Source organism: Cladophialophora immunda (genome assembly GCF_000835495.1).
Source record: "Cladophialophora immunda strain CBS 83496 unplaced genomic scaffold supercont1.6, whole genome shotgun sequence".
Classification (NCBI taxonomy): domain Eukaryota; kingdom Fungi; phylum Ascomycota; class Eurotiomycetes; order Chaetothyriales; family Herpotrichiellaceae; genus Cladophialophora; species Cladophialophora immunda.
This window is the reverse complement of record NW_015622546.1, coordinates 387,065-403,643: the sequence shown is the minus strand read 5'-3', so window position 1 is coordinate 403,643 and position 16,579 is coordinate 387,065. Positions and strand designations below refer to the sequence as shown.

Genomic DNA, 16,579 nt, shown 5'->3' with positions numbered 1-16,579 from the left:
GGCGGCCGAAATTCAAGTGTATTCTATGGGATAGACTGGCACTCTGGAAAGATAAGAGAGACAGAGGGAGAGAGAGAGAGAGAGAGAGAGAGATGTAAGATGTGGATTACCGCTGTAGTGCTGTGCTCTGGTCACTGACCATATTCTCACTCATGGCTCTCCCCTTCCACAGCGCCATTCCGTACAAGACTGCTACGCGACATCTGTTCGAGTGTGTGGAGAGGAAGAGACTCAACGCTGTCAGACTTTGTCGACATAGAGGACGTCCCATGTCGAATTGGCTTTAACTCCTGTTGCCCTTTTCCCCGCTGCCTCCGGGGTCGTCTCCGCCCTGGCCTGTCTTGCGGAGTCGGAACCAAGGATCGTCAGACACGAAGCCGGGCTTGAAGAAGACCTTGTCGCCGCGCTCGTTGGTTTTGCCTCGGGACCACGCGTCCAGCTCCTGCGACGTGTACGAGACCCCTGTTCGCGGATACGTGAATGCGTAGCTCGTCTCCGGTTGTGCTGAAAGAGATGCCGAGCTGGAAGAGAGCTGGGGCGGTGTTGGCAGATGTGGTTCATCTGCAGATACCTTTGTCCCATCGATTGCTCTCGGGGGGTTCGAGTCTGATAAATCCGGCAGACCTTGTAGCCCTTGCGTCATTTCCTTCGAGTCTGTCATGGTGGGTGAGGCATTCGTGGGCGATGTGTCTAGATTCAAGGTCAGAGATCTCGAGTTTTCCAATCAGTCAGGTCAAAGTATTTGGAGGGGAAGGTCAGAGAAGACACCCAAAGCGACGATATACAGATCTCAGACACGCGATAGTGAAAGACTAAACCCCACAAGACGATGGAGTAGGGAGTCCTGCTCGCCCCGAGACGGCGGCGAGACAGATTTTGAACTCAGAGAGATCGATGGCTGCGAATAACGAGATGAAAGCCGGCTCTCACAGTCCAACTCAATGACTTGGAACTTGAGGGCATTGCCCAAACCGCGGAAAGTCTATTCATGAGTGACTTACGGGATTGATTCTTGGGTCGTCGCTCGGAAAACGAGCTGAAGCCCATCGCCGCGCGCATGGCAGCTTCCGTATCCACGTCCTCGTCATAGGGCGGATCCGGCGGCTCAGGCATGGTGGTCAGTTGTCAAGCCGTAAAGCGAAAATGTGCGGGCTGAAATTCGTTGGAGGGGAAGAATCGATGAAGTTCAAAGTCTGAGAGCGGAAGAGGAATCAAATCAAATGACGCGTCTGACTGGCGCCGAATGTTGACACTGACGTCATTTCAACGCTGGCCAACTGTGACCATCTCGCCATCTATCTCCATCGATTTGAAGGCAACATGGATCACTACCTAATACGATCCTTGCCAGCTTCATGCAACTTCCTTCCAATCCGCAACTATCATGCTCGCTCCCTTCTCTGCCACCGCGTATACCGCTGCCTGGTGGTGCGTCGCGATGGGTGAAGGAAACACACTAGCATCCACTACACGCAGTCCCTTCACGCCCTTCACTCGCAGGCGAGAATCCACGACTCTTCCCATCGCACACGTCCCGCAAGGATGAGACCCAGTCTCCGCAAATACACCCACTCTTCGATCAATGTCTTCGTCACTGGACTCGTGACTCAGCGGAGGAAACCCCGGGGGCGGGACTTCGGCGGCGACAAACGACTTGCCCGATTCCGTCGCCAGGAGGACGCGCATCTGTTTTCGCAGCGCGTCACGGAAAATGGCTCGATCAGTCTCGGTGGCATAGTAGTTGGGGTCTATTAGAGGTGGGGTTGCCGGGTCCGCGGACCCAAGTGAAACCGAGCCCCTGCTGAGTGGATACATGTTATATGCGCTTGTGCATATCAGCGATCCATCGTTCGAGAGACCCAGTTGTGCGAGTAAAGCCGCCGACCGCCCTGCCATCCACATGGTGTACATCTCCTGATGGACTGCACGGGGGTTGAAGAGGTGGTGGTCAGGGATGCCGTCCTTTGCGAGAGCCTCACGGATGAGCTCGTGTGGAGCCTGTGCCCAAACGAAAAAGTCGACGGGCACATTCGAGATCAGGTCGTGGTCCGTCATAAGTGGTGACCCGAATGCCAGTCCTCGTTCTGGGTGACGCAGCCGCCAGACTTGACGCAGGGCGATATCATCACACAGGCCCTGTCCAACCGCGGCGCCATCCACTTGGACATTGATCCCGTGTTTTCCCAGCTGAGAGGCCGGTCCTATCCCGGAGAGCAGCAAGATCTTGGGTGAGTTATAAGTCCCTCCGCACACAATCACTTCTTTCCTGGAAGAGATAAACCTGCCGTCTGCCATTTCCACCCCTGTCGCCTTTGGCTCACTGTCAGGGCCAGCTCTCTCTAGAATGATCCGCTTCACAAGGCTGTTTGTCTGAATCTCGACCCCTTCAAGATTGTACGCCTTGTGTGGGAATTGCCGCTCTGCACGGATAAACGTGGTTGCCCAGTCACCCATCCCCAGAGGATCTCCGCTGTTGACATCTGGATTCCATTTCAGCGACGGATCCAACTCTTGCCAGGCCCCCTTCATTTGCTCGCACAACGGGTATGATTTTCCGTGCCGGATGTCTTTGTTCAATTTGATCTGCATCGGACCGTCCGAACCATGGAGACCCAGATCTGCATGTTTGGAAACGAAGGTCTCCGACTTACAGAAGTAAGGCAGGAGAGAGGAGAAAGCCCAGGAATCATCTTGGAGTAACTCAGCCCAACGATCGAAGTCGACGGCAGGACCTCGCAACCACGCTCCTACATTGATCGCGCCGCCACCGGAAAGAGCACGGCCAGCCCAGGCCTTCTTAGGACTACCATCCAGATGTCTCTGCGGGACAGTGTCGAACGCATAGTCGATCTTTGAGCCCCTCACCGTGGCAATGTTCTTGACGTATTTCGCCGGTTCGAAGTCGGACTCGTCTTTGCCAGCTTCCAAGACCAGAATGCTGGCTTTGGGTAGGGAGGCACGAAGGCGCGAGGCAATGACGACACCCGACACGCCACCACCTACAATAACATAGTCGTGCGAGTTTGATACGGAGCCCATGCTAGGTCGCAAAGAGGCGGGCTAGAATAGGTAGGTCTAGGAACAGATTTGGTGAGGGCCAAGGTGGGAAATATGGAGTCAACATCTCTTCGAGCATGCTGGGTCTTGGAGGTAGATATCATATCCTGTTGGCCATGTCTCCCCTCGGAATGTCTCGAGGAAGGTCGAGCGTTGATCTGTGCTGGGTGTTCACAGGGACTAGTGCTTAGTGGGACCGATCCGAGCGGCCACCTGCCTGGTAGGAGTCCCTCTCGTCATATACGTTCTGTTGTGGTAAAGGGTTGTACCCACCATCAGGCCTATATCCCGCAGAATGTATTTTCCAAGACTCTATATCCCGGGCAGGGCTGCTGATAGGTGGCCTCGGCAACCGATAGTCCTGACAAAGACACCAGTTCAGATCAGCTTATGCTCTCCTCTTTTGCTCCACATGGTCGAAACGGAAAAAGGCCTCCAGCCTCGTGTTTTCTATAGTCCACGTCGCAGAGCAAGCACGAGGTGGTGTGACCGGATAGTCCGGATGGTCGTCCCCTCTCAGACCGTGTTGCGGGCATACCTAGCCCTACGAGGAAGGAATGTGAATCACAACTCGCTCCTCGTCTAAAATGAATCGACAAAGAATTCAAACCGTTACTAGGTGGTGACTATCGATGGCTATCTCGGGGTGTTCTTACTGGGTATTCAGCTAAAATATATGTCGCGGCGGTTGTCCTGTTGTTGCGCGCCGGAGTATATACAGATATTCCAGACCTTCGCTCACTGCTGTAGTTGTTTTGTTTGTGGAGAAAGTATCGACAGTTCGTACCGTTCAGGCGGATTAAATATCACATGAGTCCTACGTGAGTCGGGCTTGGGGCTTGTACAGCCACATTTGAAGTCCGTCCCCTTTTTGTTCAGGAAATGGCAAAGGTCGAGCGCGCACTACCAAAGATTCTCTCTGACGGTAAGTAAATTTAGTCTCTCAGCATTTTTTTTCATGTGGTTCCCCTGAAGACCACTGCGGTTGGCAGTCAGTTTCCCAGGAAGAAGCTCTCCAGGTCGACCCCGTCGAGGTCGATTTCCTCCTCGGTGAGGAACCGCTGTGTCTGCCAGGAGGCCAGGTCGGGCCACAACTCCTGCCCCTGGGCCAAGGCCGCGTAGTTGGGATACAGGACGCCGCCGCCGCCGCCGCCGCCGCTCAGCTTCGACCCGTCCTTCCGGCTCGGGCGGGCTGTGCCTTGATCGACGACGTCGCGAATGTACTGCAGCATCTTGACGTACCGCGCGGCCAGGGGGCTGATCTGGCTCGCCTTCTTGAGGAAGTCCATGCCGCAATCCAGCGCGTCCACGGTCTCTCCGCGCTGCTCCGGTTCGATGACCTCCGCTTTGCTCTTGTCCATGTTTCGGACGTGCAGCAACACTCCCATGGACGTGAAAATGTCTGGAGCACAGGCATTTCCGAACAAGTCAGCATTTGTCAACAGGGATCGTGGAGGGGGGGGAAAGGGTCCTCGTTGGGGCGTACAGTGTAGGTTGTACCACAATGGGTTGAGGAGCTGCCGATGGTATTGTTCGTGAATCATGCGGATGGTCTGCCGGGCGGCGGCCAGGCACATCTGCGACCCGGCGACCGCAATGGCACGAACGAAATCGTCGTCGGGGTCGTCGCGGCTGAACATCAGCAACAGAGGGCGACGTAGGAGGATTTGGATCTGCTTGTATCTTCGAATTCCGTTAGCAAGGGAGAATCCAGCAGACGAACAAGGCGGCCCCTGTGGAAAGTGAGCACGACGTCGTTACCTGATCTGCATAACGGTCTGCTGGCGCTGGAAGACGGTGCTGGCCCAGGTTGGAGACTCTGGAACCAGGTGTGCGGGCTTCGTGTTCCACCACGACCGGAGCCGGCCATCTAGGATGATCAATTCGGCGATCTCGAGCTCCTGTTCTGGGACCAAAGGATCTGTGCTTTCCGACCGAGAGGGTCCACGGTGTGCAGAGTAAAGATGTCGCAAGATGTCGTCAATCAGGCGTGCTAGTTTGATTGTATGTATGAAAAACTCGGTGGTCGACGGCAGGTAGGACGGTTGTCGAGGGGCTTGGATGTCATTTTGTATATACTGGTCGTCCACCGGTAACGGATACGGAACGGCGAGGGCGTCCTGCAGATGTAACGAGGGAGGTCTGCCAAATTTCATACTCACTGTTCGATCCAGGGCAAAGCATCCCCACCACACCCTCTTCCGGACCTCCTTCTCCACGCTGGAGACCGATAGCGAGTCTGGATTCAGGTGTAGGCCGATGCTGAAGGCGGTTCGGATCATGAGACCTACCAGGTTCCAACATTCGTTCAGATCAAGCGTGCCCTGTAGGTAGTGACAGAGCAGCAGAAGACCTTGCATGAGCTCCAGGTTGCCCCGCTTGTACACCTGGGCCAGTATTATGGTTCGGGCACGGTCTGAGAAAGGGGGCACGGCTGCTGGGACATCACTCGAAGCAAGCTCGTTGTAGAACTCGTAGCCCAATGTGAATACTGCATTGAGCAATGCGTGCCACGATGAGCGTCGGGGAGCCTGTTCCGGATCTGCCCACATGTTCTCGTACTCGGCTCTAAAGCTGCTTTCGTGGAGAAAGGGATAGATCAGATGGAACCGGTTGAAGTATACATCGACCAGGTTGTCAGCTAGATGTCGATCTGGGAGTTGCGTCCTCATTGAGTAGACGGTGTCTTGTCCCCCTTCGTCATGGCAGCCTGGAGCAGTCGTCGACGGCGATCCGCTCGGCTGGCCATGCTGTAGGTGGACGCCCGGAAGGTTTTGCGTGTCGGGTTGGACTTTTGACACGAATGCAAACGTAGACGAATCGCCAAAATAGCCATCAGCACCTGCTGAGTCGTCGGTAGACGCATTATTTGGGGCAAGAGTGTTGGAGCTGGGTGAGAGCGGGCGATCACTGTCATCAGGCCGGTCCGGCCTAGCTGGACTGATGTCCGATTGCATTCCGTCTCTAATCAGGAATGAGGCAATGGTCGAAGACATATCCGGTTGTTCGCCAGAAGGTCTGCAAGCCGAAACCAATTCCTGTGGGGATGTCTGAAGGCCTTGCTGTTTTCCGCCCGCTCCAGGCGGAATAGTCCTCAGCTGAGCTGTAGATTGACGCAAAGAAGAATTATTGTGTAGATTCGACAAGGCCATTGGACTGATCCCATCCCTGGATGTTTCATCAGCGTTTCATTTCGACGCTGAGCACGTGGGAAACATACCATTGGACTGCCGTAGACGGCACCGAACTGCTGTTCGAGGGAAACAACCCCGTCGTGGGTCTTTGGAGAGAGCTCAGATTCGGAGCGATGTTCGATGGATACTGACAGGCAATACGCCTGCTTCGACATCCCCCACAGACAGGCCGTTCGCCGTCACATCGGTGCTTTCGCTTCCGACATCCCAGACAGGCTTGCCGCGAAGGCAACCTCTGTCGCTTCGTCCGCTCTTCGGTCATGGTAATCTCGCCTGATCGGAGAGGCTCCAGGGGGTCGGCAGAAGCAAAAGTGATCAGGCACAGCAAAGAGGAGTCGGTATCATAGAGCGGAGGACCCAGTGGCCGGAAGCTACATGCTTAAAGCAGAAGCGGACGCCGCATGATGTCGGATTCGTGAAGCCGCGGAATCAAGATTCTCCGCGGCTCGGCACAGCCTCGTCAGCTCCAGGTTGGTTATACGGAATATCTGTGCGACACCGATTACGGACCACTTCACCTGAGACTTTCTGGTGAACCAGCTCGAATCTCTGGCCTCGGGTCCGACTCGTCCAAGGATTGCCACCACCAAGTGTGCCGTTACCGCAGATCATCCGTCACACCCGTTACGATTGCCTTCGTGCGTCGAAAACAAAACTGCAAGCTCTAGTATATTACTCCTTGCAAAGTCCAAAGAGAACAACTGTAGACGCAGCCATCAAGAAGCTCAAGGTGCAAAGACCTTACCATTGCAGTCATTATGCATAGTATCGCGCTTTTTGCTCTCATCCCCCTGTTACTGGCTCTTATACTGGGCAAGGGATATCAACGTTGGCGCGACTCGAGAGCTCTGCATCACATTCCCACGCACGAATTTCCTGATGGCAAGAATACAAGAGAGCGGTACATCTCCGAGCTTAAGGACTTACTCGAATCAGGCTACCGCAGGTACAACAAGTCTGGACGAGCGTTCAAAGTCCCAATTCCCATTGGCGGATACTCGGTGCAGTACCGCGTGATTCTCCCAAAGGACCACCTGGAGGAAATGAAACATTTACCGAACAACGTGTTCAGCTGGGCATTGGCATCAGCAGTGATCTTCGCCCAAGACTACACAGGTGCCCCGAATCGAGGGCCGTGGTCGGGCAAAGCCTTGAGGATTGGCATCCATCAGAATCTGGACAGCATTACCAATAAACTCAACGCAAAGATCGATGAATACTTCGGCCAACACCTTCCCCAGGACCCTTCGTCGCCGCACTCCATCAACTTCATGGACTTTTTCGTCCCCGCCATAGCCAATGTCACGAACGCTCTTCTGTGCGGCGAGGCACTGGCTTCGGATACTGAGTGGATCACGCAGACTGCCGACTTCGCCGTGAATCGCTACAAGTCGGCAGATGATGTGCGGTCGTGGCCGCCTTACCTGGCAACTCTGGTGGCCCCTTTCATTCCGAGTGTTCGGAGACTTCGACAGAGCCGGCAATATGTCAAGCGGCAATTGACGCCCATGTACGAAGATCTGAAGAGCCGCAATCTCCTGGGCATGGAGGAAAAGTCAAAGTATCGAAAAGGGTCCTACGGATTCGAGTGGCTATGGGGTGGTGCGCCGGACGACGTGACTCTCGACGACTTCTCCGACACGATGATGCGAACACTCATTGCATCGATTCATACTACTGCTAAGACCATCAGTGTTGCCCTGATTGACATGCTGAGTCAACCCGGCTATATGGAAGAACTACGCGACGAGGCACGGAAGGCCATGCGCCCTGACGGGAGTGTTGACATCGACTCCTTATTCAAACTGGATTGTTTTCTGAAGGAAAGCCAGAGACTTACCCCGGTATTCCTCTGTGAGTTGCCCTTATTCCCTTCTCTGAAAACTGAGCGTCTGATCTATTCGCAGTGACAATGAACCGAATCGTGACCAAACCATATACATTCCAGACCTCGGGGCTGAACTTGCCAGTCGGGACAATGACGACAGCTGCCACTGCGGCCATCGCGACTGATCCGGACACATTCGGACGCGACTCGAACGAGTTTGACGGACGGCGATTTCTTCGACTTCGTGAAAGCAACAAGGCCGGCGAAAGCGCTTTCAAGATGGGCATGGCGACGGAAGACTCCTTGGGCTTTGGACTCGGCAGTCAGGCCTGCCCTGGCCGGTTCTTCGCCGTGAATCAGATGAAGTTGATGTTGTCGAAGCTGCTCACCAGATGGGAGCTGACCCTCGAGAAAGACGGGAAGGAATACCGCGGTGGGAGACCCAAATACCAGTACTACGACTTTTCGGTGGTTCCGCCAAGCGAGTACGGGATGAAACTGAAGAAGCTATGATGGCTTTGCGGCTTGGAGGAGCTCTTGTATGGAGACCAAGGACAAACAAACGGGGGAACGCATTTCCCTGCACGATGTCCAGAATGCCAATCTATACCAATATACTCAGCGGCGAATCTTGACCTCTCCAAAATCCATGTCCGTTTTTTTCCAGACCTGAGCATCCTCCCATTTGATCTGAGCTGTGACTGTGCAGGCCTGAGCAGAGGTCCGCGTACCAGGAAAAGTTTCAACATGCTCCACCACGCTCATCTGGTATGATTGTCGAAAGTGAGTATATGTATGTATCTTAAGCCCCCGTCCTCCGACCCAAGGAACACCAGAACCGTCTCTGCGTTTGAGTATATCCGATTCATCAATTGCACCTGAGTGTTTCTTTCGGGGACATTGGACTGATCGATGCAGACTGGAACGATCCAAGGAGCGTGCGCACCAAGTCGACTTGTGGATGACAGGGCCAGGCCGGGCTCCCAGGGGCGTATACATGGCGCTGAGTCGGTCACCGAGCTCCCTCTCACCGTCACAAAGTTGAAGCGGCTTTCAATGTTGGACCATTGATTCAATGCTTCCAATGTTCGATTTACGGACACAATAGATCCTTGCCATAGCCGCAGACCCTCCGCGACATGAGGTAGGAATTTTCAGCATCTGGCCTTCGCCTGCCCTGTGATATGTATTTCAAAACCTGAGCCCTGTTGTCTCTTCCAGATATCACTTCAGATCCTCGTTTTTCTCAATTAGCGGTCTCCTCTGCTCGATCATCTCTGTAAGTCTCCAATTCTGCATCACCACGTCGCCAAATGGAACAATCCTCGCGATCAGGCCTCTCAGCGCGAGCTGCAAGCTTCTACTTTCAGGATACATATAGTATAGACTTAGAAGAAAATGTTGGCCATCCAACGCCCTTGGCCTATTCGATGGCGGCGCATTTAGCCTGCTTTGCGCGCCCGGTTGGATTTCCGGTCTCAGAGAGGCTAAAATGCAGAGATGTTGTAGCGGGAACGAGGTCGGCAGAATGGTCATGGTATAGGCTATAGCCGGCATTGAAACCTGGGGCTTAAGGATCGACGTTGGAATGGTCCATCCCCACGTGGACAGTGGTCGCTGATTGGCTCCCTGGGTGCGGGGAAGCGTCGGAGACTGGCCGGCGGCCGCTAACAAACTTCCCGCTTCCGGTTAATTACTTCACGCGTCCCCCATGGCCAAATTTGGTTTCTGGGGAACGACCCAAAGTATCTCGTTGTGAGTTGGAACAAAGTCATCTGTGAGCCTCTCCGGGCTTGCTCCAAATCGAGCGCGGAAGCCTTGATTGACGTACAGCTCCGTGTTGGAAATGGCACTGGCTCTGTCGTCGGTTTCGTAGCCATGACTTCTCCAGTTCATACTCCCCAGGCTAGCGAGGTATGAAGTAGGCAATCATCGATATAAACTCGGCATGTCCTGATGATTTGCTCATACTCCATTTCGGTCTCTCGCCCCTTCGCACGTTCTTCTTGACGCACCCATTATTGTCGTGCTCTTTGTCACAATGTCGATCGAGAAAACCAATCTCGAAAAGGAGATCGGTGTCACTCAACTCGAGACCGCCGACTCCCGCACCTACAGTGAGATTGACGCGGTCCAAACCCTAGGCAAGGCAGCCAAGGTCGTGCAGATCCAGGACTCTCGCTTCGCCGCAGTCATTGCCCGGAACAAAGATGCGGCCTCCCCGTTTTCCAAGTCGCTCCTGCGTCTGTACCCTATCCTGTTCGTGGCCTTCATGAACTCCGCGGCCAACGGCTTCGATGGCAACACCTTCGGCGGCGTGTCGAGCGTGCAGGACTTCCAGAAGCGATTTGGAACCAACGTCGCCTCGAACAACGGTTTCCTGGCGGCCTTGTACATCCTGGGCAACGTGCTCGGGAGCTTCATTGCCGGCCCGCTGGCCGACACCCTTGGGCGCCGACGGGGCATGTTTATCGCCAACCTTGTCGTCTTGATAGGAAGCGCGGTCCAGGCCGCCGCCATGCGTCGGAGGGACATGATCGCCGGTCGCATCGTGCTGGGCGTTGGCTCGGTCATGCTTGGACCGTCGTCTCAGTCTTACACGGTTGAGATCTCCCACCCAGCTTACCGAGGCGTGATGATGGGTCTATACAACGGGTGCTACTTCATCGGTCAGCGCGTCTCCTGCTCCGTGGAGTCTTGAATCCTCTGGCTTATCTGCCCAACAGGTGCGATCGTCTCGACCTGGCTCGAGTACGGCATCGTCAATGATACCAAGGGCGAGCTGAATTGGAGATTGCCTATGGCTGTCCAGGCGGCCCCGTGCCTCATTGTGCTGGCGTTCATCTTCTTCTGTCCGGAGAGCCCACGTTGGCTGATGTCCCGTGGTCGCGAGCAGGAGGCTCATGACATCTTGACCAGGCAAGTGGTGGCTTTTCAATCACAAATCAAAAAGCTCCAGGAGCGAGCTAACCACTGCGACATAGATATCACGGAGAGGGCGATCCGACTCACGAGATCGTCCAACTTGAGATGGATGAGATGCGCGACTGTGTCAACACAAGCGGCAGTGATAAGGTAAAGAGATCCCCCTCCCCCCCGCTCCTCCTTCAACCCCTCCCTAGGTGGTTCTCACGGAAGACTGCCGCCGCCACAAGTTCTCTGCTGACCATATGCTTCCTGCAACAACAGCGATGGTATGACTACCGCGAACTCTTCAATTCTCGCGGCGCCCGCCACCGGATGTTCCTCGTCCTTTGCGTCGGCTTCTTCGGCCAGATCGATCTCCCACCTACCTCGTATTACATGCCGCTCATGGCGCAAAACGCTGGCGTCACCAGCGAGAAGCAGCGCCTCCTCATGAACGCACTGCAGTCGCCCATCATGACCATAGGCACCCTTCTAGGGGTCAGATTTATCGACATCGCCGGTGAGTTGCTCTGCCCCTTCCCACGACATCCGGGACAAGGAACTTGTTGACGCCCCCTTCTCAGGCCGTCGCCCCATGCTCATGGGCTCCAGCAGCGTGTGCTCCTTCTGCGTGCTTATGCTCGTGATTTGCTCCGCCTTGCAGAATACCCACCACGGCCTCGGCCTGGTGGGCATCAGCTTCGTCTACGTCTTCCTTTTTGCCTTTGCGTTCGTCTGGACCCCTTGTCAGGCCCTGTACCCGGCTGAGGTGCTTGCCTATAATGCCCGCGCCAAGGGGCTGGCCATGAGCGGCTTGTGGCTGAACATTGTCAGTTTCATCAACACCTATGCGGCTCCAGTGGGGATGACGAATGGCGGATGGAAGTTCTACATCTTGTATCTCTGCGTGGACGTGTTGGGGATTGTATTTATTTATTTGTTCTTTGTCGAGACGAAGGGTCGATCGCTGGAAGAAATCGGTAAAAGAATTCCTGTTCCACCCTGCCCCCGCTTTTTGCCCCAAAAGTTATAGAATAGGACTGACCAAGAATTCTAGATGACATTTTTGCCGACCCACACCCAGTCAAGGCTTCGCTCAGGAAACAAAAAGTAGTGGTTGCCGTGGAGTAGTGGTGTTTGCTGGCCTGGCCATGAGCTGAGGTATCCTTCCACTGTCGGCATGATTGGCAGAGTATTTTCTGTTTACGACACATGGAATAAATTCCGCTTAAAGCATAACTTAGACATGCCATCAGAGGTCCGATTGCCTAGCTGTTTGCTCATCATCAAGAGACGGACATTCGTGATGAACCAATTTCTTTGAATTGATTAAAGGAGAGGAGATCTCTCCGGGCTGTGAGGCTGCAAGGTTGCGGAATGTGGGCGAACGTGCCAAGACTCTACTTGATGTACTAAACCTAATCGGATTTAGTGAGTGTCAGCTATTTTACTAGACTACGCAGCACAGCGCCCTAGAGAACAGTAGCTACACCACGAATCAATGGTCGCTGTGCTTACAGTCGTGGTGCCCAACAAGCCATCGTTTAGCTCTTCTGAATAACGGATATTGCCACGTTTCAAATCAAGAACTTTCCTTCAAAACAAACACATCAAAGTTTCAAGTATGAATCGGCTGACCTGCAAAGCTGAATAATTCCCTCTCTCTCTCTCTCTCTCTCTCTCTCTCTCTCTCTCTAAGAGCGCGGCTCTAAAACTTTCAATGGCTTGAAGAAATCCGACGGTGTGCGTGAAATCAGCCAAATGATGGCTAGCCCTTATAGGAGCGTGCGCAGGAAGAGTCCCAAGAGATTCCGACAGACTTTTCTGCTATTTCCTGGTCAACGCGAACGGAATATTGCGTCCGAGAACTTGCCCAGCGTCCGGAGCCTTGACCAAGGCGTGATCGAGCCCGTTCCACCACCTTCCTTGCCTGCGGAAATCTGGTTCCGCATTCTTGAGCCACTTGGCCCATTGGCACTGAAAACAATGCGGCTCGTGTGTCGCGACTGGGCAGAAATAGGCGCTGATTTCCTATTCAGCACTGCATATCTGAATAGCTATGAGAAGTCGTGGGCCGGACTTCTGAATATCTGCGATTCCAGCCACGCCCGTCGGGTAAGACGGATTGTGTGGAATCCATTAGTCTTGTATGAAGAATGTCTCGACGGGCCTACTTGGAGCCTTCGGTATCCAAACCTTATCAAAGGACTGAAACAATCAGAGATTTTCCGTCTTCATCAGGAATACGCTAAAGTGTATCAAGCAAGGAGAGGCCAGCTTCGATCTTCAGAGATCAGATCTGTTTCAGAAGCCCTGCAAAAACTTTCCAGTTGCCACGAATGCGTTATTTCGGACGATTATGATCTGGAAACGATCTGTCTTGATCCATACCTGAGAATGAGGATCCAAGGAGATCCAGACCTTCTCCGGAGAGCCGCTAATTGGGGGCTGCGGCCCCGATGGTGGTTGGAGAATGGTGAAATCAGAGACATCTTACGCACTGGCGTAGAACTGTTCAAATTGGTACAAAATTGTGCCGCTATTGAGCGACTCTCGGTGAACTATTGGGACGAGAACTGGACGAACATGGTTGCAGAGGATACACGCCTCGGGGGATTAGAAGGATACAAAATCGACCGCACTTCCAACCCAAACATTCAAAGCATTACACTCCATTTAAAATATTGCAGGGGTAACTGGCTACCATTCGATCGGTGGGATGTGCGAACCAACTTTCAATTTACCTTCGGAGGTCTCTTCTCGTTCCCGGAGCTACGAGAATTGTCCTTCGAACCCGCATACACCGACCCCGGCTTGGGATTCATGGAATTTGTGAATGCGCTAAAACGAGCAGAGGAGACTGATTCTGAATCTCCGGAAGATAATGACGAGGCTATAGACAGTCCTCGTGAGTCGCAACGAGGTTACAAAACACTATCCGACTTGGAAGAAGCATACTCTCGACCGGATGGCTTTACGCTGGATATGATGTGCTCACTCACTGCCCAGCTGGATCTCGGACTCGTCAAGTTGTCCAAGCTGACCAAGCTCTCCTTGACGAATGTGACACTGGATGTGAGATGCCTTCTTCTCTGGCTATGTGAACAAGAGCAACTACCTCTTTCCGGGTTATCAATTCACTTGCAAGGCACCACGTTTCTGTTTGACCTCGACCAAGAGACCATTTTCTACGCACTTGCTCAGCTCAATGTCAACTTGGCTTATATTCCGGAAAATACCTTCCATTACCTCCCTTCACCAGATGCCCGCTTCGCAGAGCCTTACTACGGAGCAAACACGCTTGAGTGTGTTACCCCGTTCTCCTCCGTCCGGAATCTGTGCTGGTCAATGTATGATATCCATGAGCTAGTACGGAGGGGTCTTCCAGCGCAAATGCCGGCATTCCCACTCTCGGGAGGAAAGGTCACTCCAGGACCCGTCGAGATCAAAAGACGCCCCAGCAAGTTCTGGTCCATCCAGAGAAGCTACCAGCACCGAGAACCAGACGTCCAACTTTTCCACTACTGCATGCCTGGTCCCGAAGGCGGCATTTGTGACTGGTTGGATGAGCGGATTTACCGCACAGAGTTGCCAAGGGCACTGAGTCTCCTCATGTTCAACCCGTTCTGGGATCGTGATCCAAACCCTTCTGCCGGTTATTTTGGCGAAGAGGTCGAACACGAGATCCTGGTTCACACCACAGAACTCGACCAAGAGACCACAGAACCCAAGGAGCAAGAGCAACAGCTCGTTTTGCAATACGAGGCGGAGTTGCTCGGGCTCGATATTCTGGAGCAGCTTGATCTTTTGAACTGATGAAATAGCAGCATAGGGGCATCCGACCTTGTCAGCTATTAAGAACATTAACACTGACGCAGAGATGAATGGTTGTCGCTTCGATCATACGAGAGCGGAGCCATTGCCGAGCAGCAGCGAGCATACTGCAGATGTAGGTCCCGGCAGCGTTACTCTGTCTGTATGCAGCACAGCGTGCGGGCATCTTATTCAGTGAGGTCGTTGATAGGTAGGCTAGAGGCTATATCGCGATGTTCGAGCACTGCCAAGGCAGACAACACGACTGCGCCACACCTGACTAAATCATTGGGTAATCAGCGCGCCGTCACGTGCAGATCCCCGTGCCCCGCGCCATCCCCAAAGTAATGGCCCCAAAACAAAAGGATGGCGGGTTTCGAAGCCCTGTTGCCCGGTTTGACGCATTCTAACCCTGAATTCCTAATTTCTCCCCCTCTTGCGACAGCGCACCTGATCGACGCCCAACCCTACCAGTCGACATCATGGTTGCCTTTGGAACAATACTTGTTTCGCTTCCTGCGTTCTTGGATTTTCTCTTTCCTCCTGCCTCACCGTCCCACAATCTCAATCCCAGCCCTGCTTCTCTTGAATCTCCCCCTCGTCTGGTTTTCTGCCTCGCCTGGTCAAAATGGCCTTGACAGACCTCGTCCTCCTGGTCCTGCTGTGCACCGCGCTCGTCTTCTCCATCATCGAGCTGGGCCTGTCCGCCGACGCGGTGGACCTGAGCATCGGCGCGTCCGTCGCACACGACCGCTTCAGCTTCGTCGTCTTCTGCTCCGTGTGGACGCTCCTCCTGGCTTCCTTCTTCATCTTCTTCCCATACTTCTCGTCGCGCAGGGACACCGAGCGCTTGATGGCGCCCTTGACCATTGCGCTCAACGCGGTGACCATGATCTTCTGGTTGGCTGGGTTCGCCGCCGTCGCGGACCTCTTTGGCGGCGGCAATCCCCAAGGAGTGGCCGGCGCGCTGTTGGCTTTTGCGGTCATGCTTTGGTAGCTTTTGGCCTCTCCCTTTCTCCCTGGGGTCACGACGGCGCAACGTGTGAAATGACGTGAAAACTAACATCTGGTGTGTGCCCCGATCTACAGGCTGCTCTTCCTTGCGATCCTCATCCTTAATATCCTCACGGCGACCGGCGTCCTTCGGAGCGAGAGAATGGGCCATTCAAGATTGACAACGGGCAAGCCTGCTGCCACTGTGTAGCTGTCCTCAGTGAGACGAATCTGACAATCAAATTTGAGGGGTATCACACGGCAAAATGCGTTTAGTCCGTGGGTGATGGCACCGAATTGGTCTAGGAATGGGAATAGTTCGTTTGACGAATAATACAGAGAGAGAGCACGAACTTCGTCCTCGACGGGGGCCTCTTAGTTGCCGCCTTCCGCTCTGGTTGAACCAAAGGCACCATGTCTCCTGTGTGTTCGCGCCCCATGACCAAGACGATAGACTGTGGCATCGACACCAGTACCGTACTAATCAAAGAATAGCCCTAGGCTTGGTGAACGGTGCGCCATGTCGTGAGGGGGCCTCGTATCGTCAGTAGACAGTTTGGTGGCATCAGTTTTTCCTTCCTCCATCCGACCCTCCTTTTCCCTTACGCCTCGCCAACATCGTTCCGTCCTCCCAACCGACTTCGTCAAGCCCCGAGACTTGCCTTGTGATTCGAGGACCTTCCTGCCCTGCCACTGGCGCTTTATGTTGATGACAACGATATCAGGTGAGAGCTGCGGGAGCTTGCGTGAACGGAAGTAACGCCCAAATGTTCCTTCCCAAGAGAGT

At 54.0% G+C, this 16,579-nt stretch overlaps 5 protein-coding genes across 5 annotated transcripts; 3 read left to right on the top strand and 2 right to left on the bottom strand.

Moving 5' to 3' along the window:
* Positions 1-6: 6 nt before the first annotated feature.
* On the bottom strand, positions 7-1,149 carry PV07_09797 (uncharacterized protein). The gene is made up of 2 exons (XM_016397085.1): positions 1,002-1,149; positions 7-690 (listed from the first exon to the last, which is right to left on the bottom strand). The coding sequence occupies exons 1-2, from the start codon at positions 1,111-1,113 to the stop codon at positions 284-286; spliced, it is 519 nt and encodes a 172-aa protein (XP_016244276.1). The 5' UTR covers positions 1,114-1,149; the 3' UTR covers positions 7-283.
* Positions 1,150-4,049: 2,900 nt separating this feature from the next.
* PV07_09796 (uncharacterized protein) lies at positions 4,050-6,513 on the bottom strand (the record flags this gene model as incomplete). Its single annotated transcript, XM_016397084.1, has 4 exons — positions 4,050-4,459; positions 4,544-4,740; positions 4,819-6,225; positions 6,278-6,513. The coding sequence occupies 4 exons, from the start codon at positions 6,511-6,513 to the stop codon at positions 4,050-4,052; spliced, it is 2,250 nt and encodes a 749-aa protein (XP_016244275.1).
* A 3,607-nt stretch (positions 6,514-10,120) lies between these two features.
* PV07_09795 (uncharacterized protein) lies at positions 10,121-12,117 on the top strand (the record flags this gene model as incomplete). Its single annotated transcript, XM_016397083.1, has 6 exons — positions 10,121-10,748; positions 10,806-11,002; positions 11,077-11,154; positions 11,269-11,506; positions 11,571-11,966; positions 12,044-12,117. The coding sequence occupies 6 exons, from the start codon at positions 10,121-10,123 to the stop codon at positions 12,115-12,117; spliced, it is 1,611 nt and encodes a 536-aa protein (XP_016244274.1).
* Positions 12,118-12,750: 633 nt separating this feature from the next.
* PV07_09794 (uncharacterized protein) lies at positions 12,751-14,802 on the top strand (the record flags this gene model as incomplete). The annotated part of the gene is made up of 1 exon (XM_016397082.1): positions 12,751-14,802. The coding sequence occupies one exon, from the start codon at positions 12,751-12,753 to the stop codon at positions 14,800-14,802; it is 2,052 nt and encodes a 683-aa protein (XP_016244273.1).
* A 426-nt stretch (positions 14,803-15,228) lies between these two features.
* PV07_09793 (uncharacterized protein) lies at positions 15,229-16,172 on the top strand. Its single transcript, XM_016397081.1, has 2 exons — positions 15,229-15,792; positions 15,889-16,172. Exons 1-2 carry the CDS (start codon positions 15,428-15,430, stop codon positions 16,001-16,003), a joined length of 480 nt encoding a protein of 159 aa, XP_016244272.1. The 5' UTR covers positions 15,229-15,427; the 3' UTR covers positions 16,004-16,172.
* Positions 16,173-16,579: the final 407 nt, after the last annotated feature.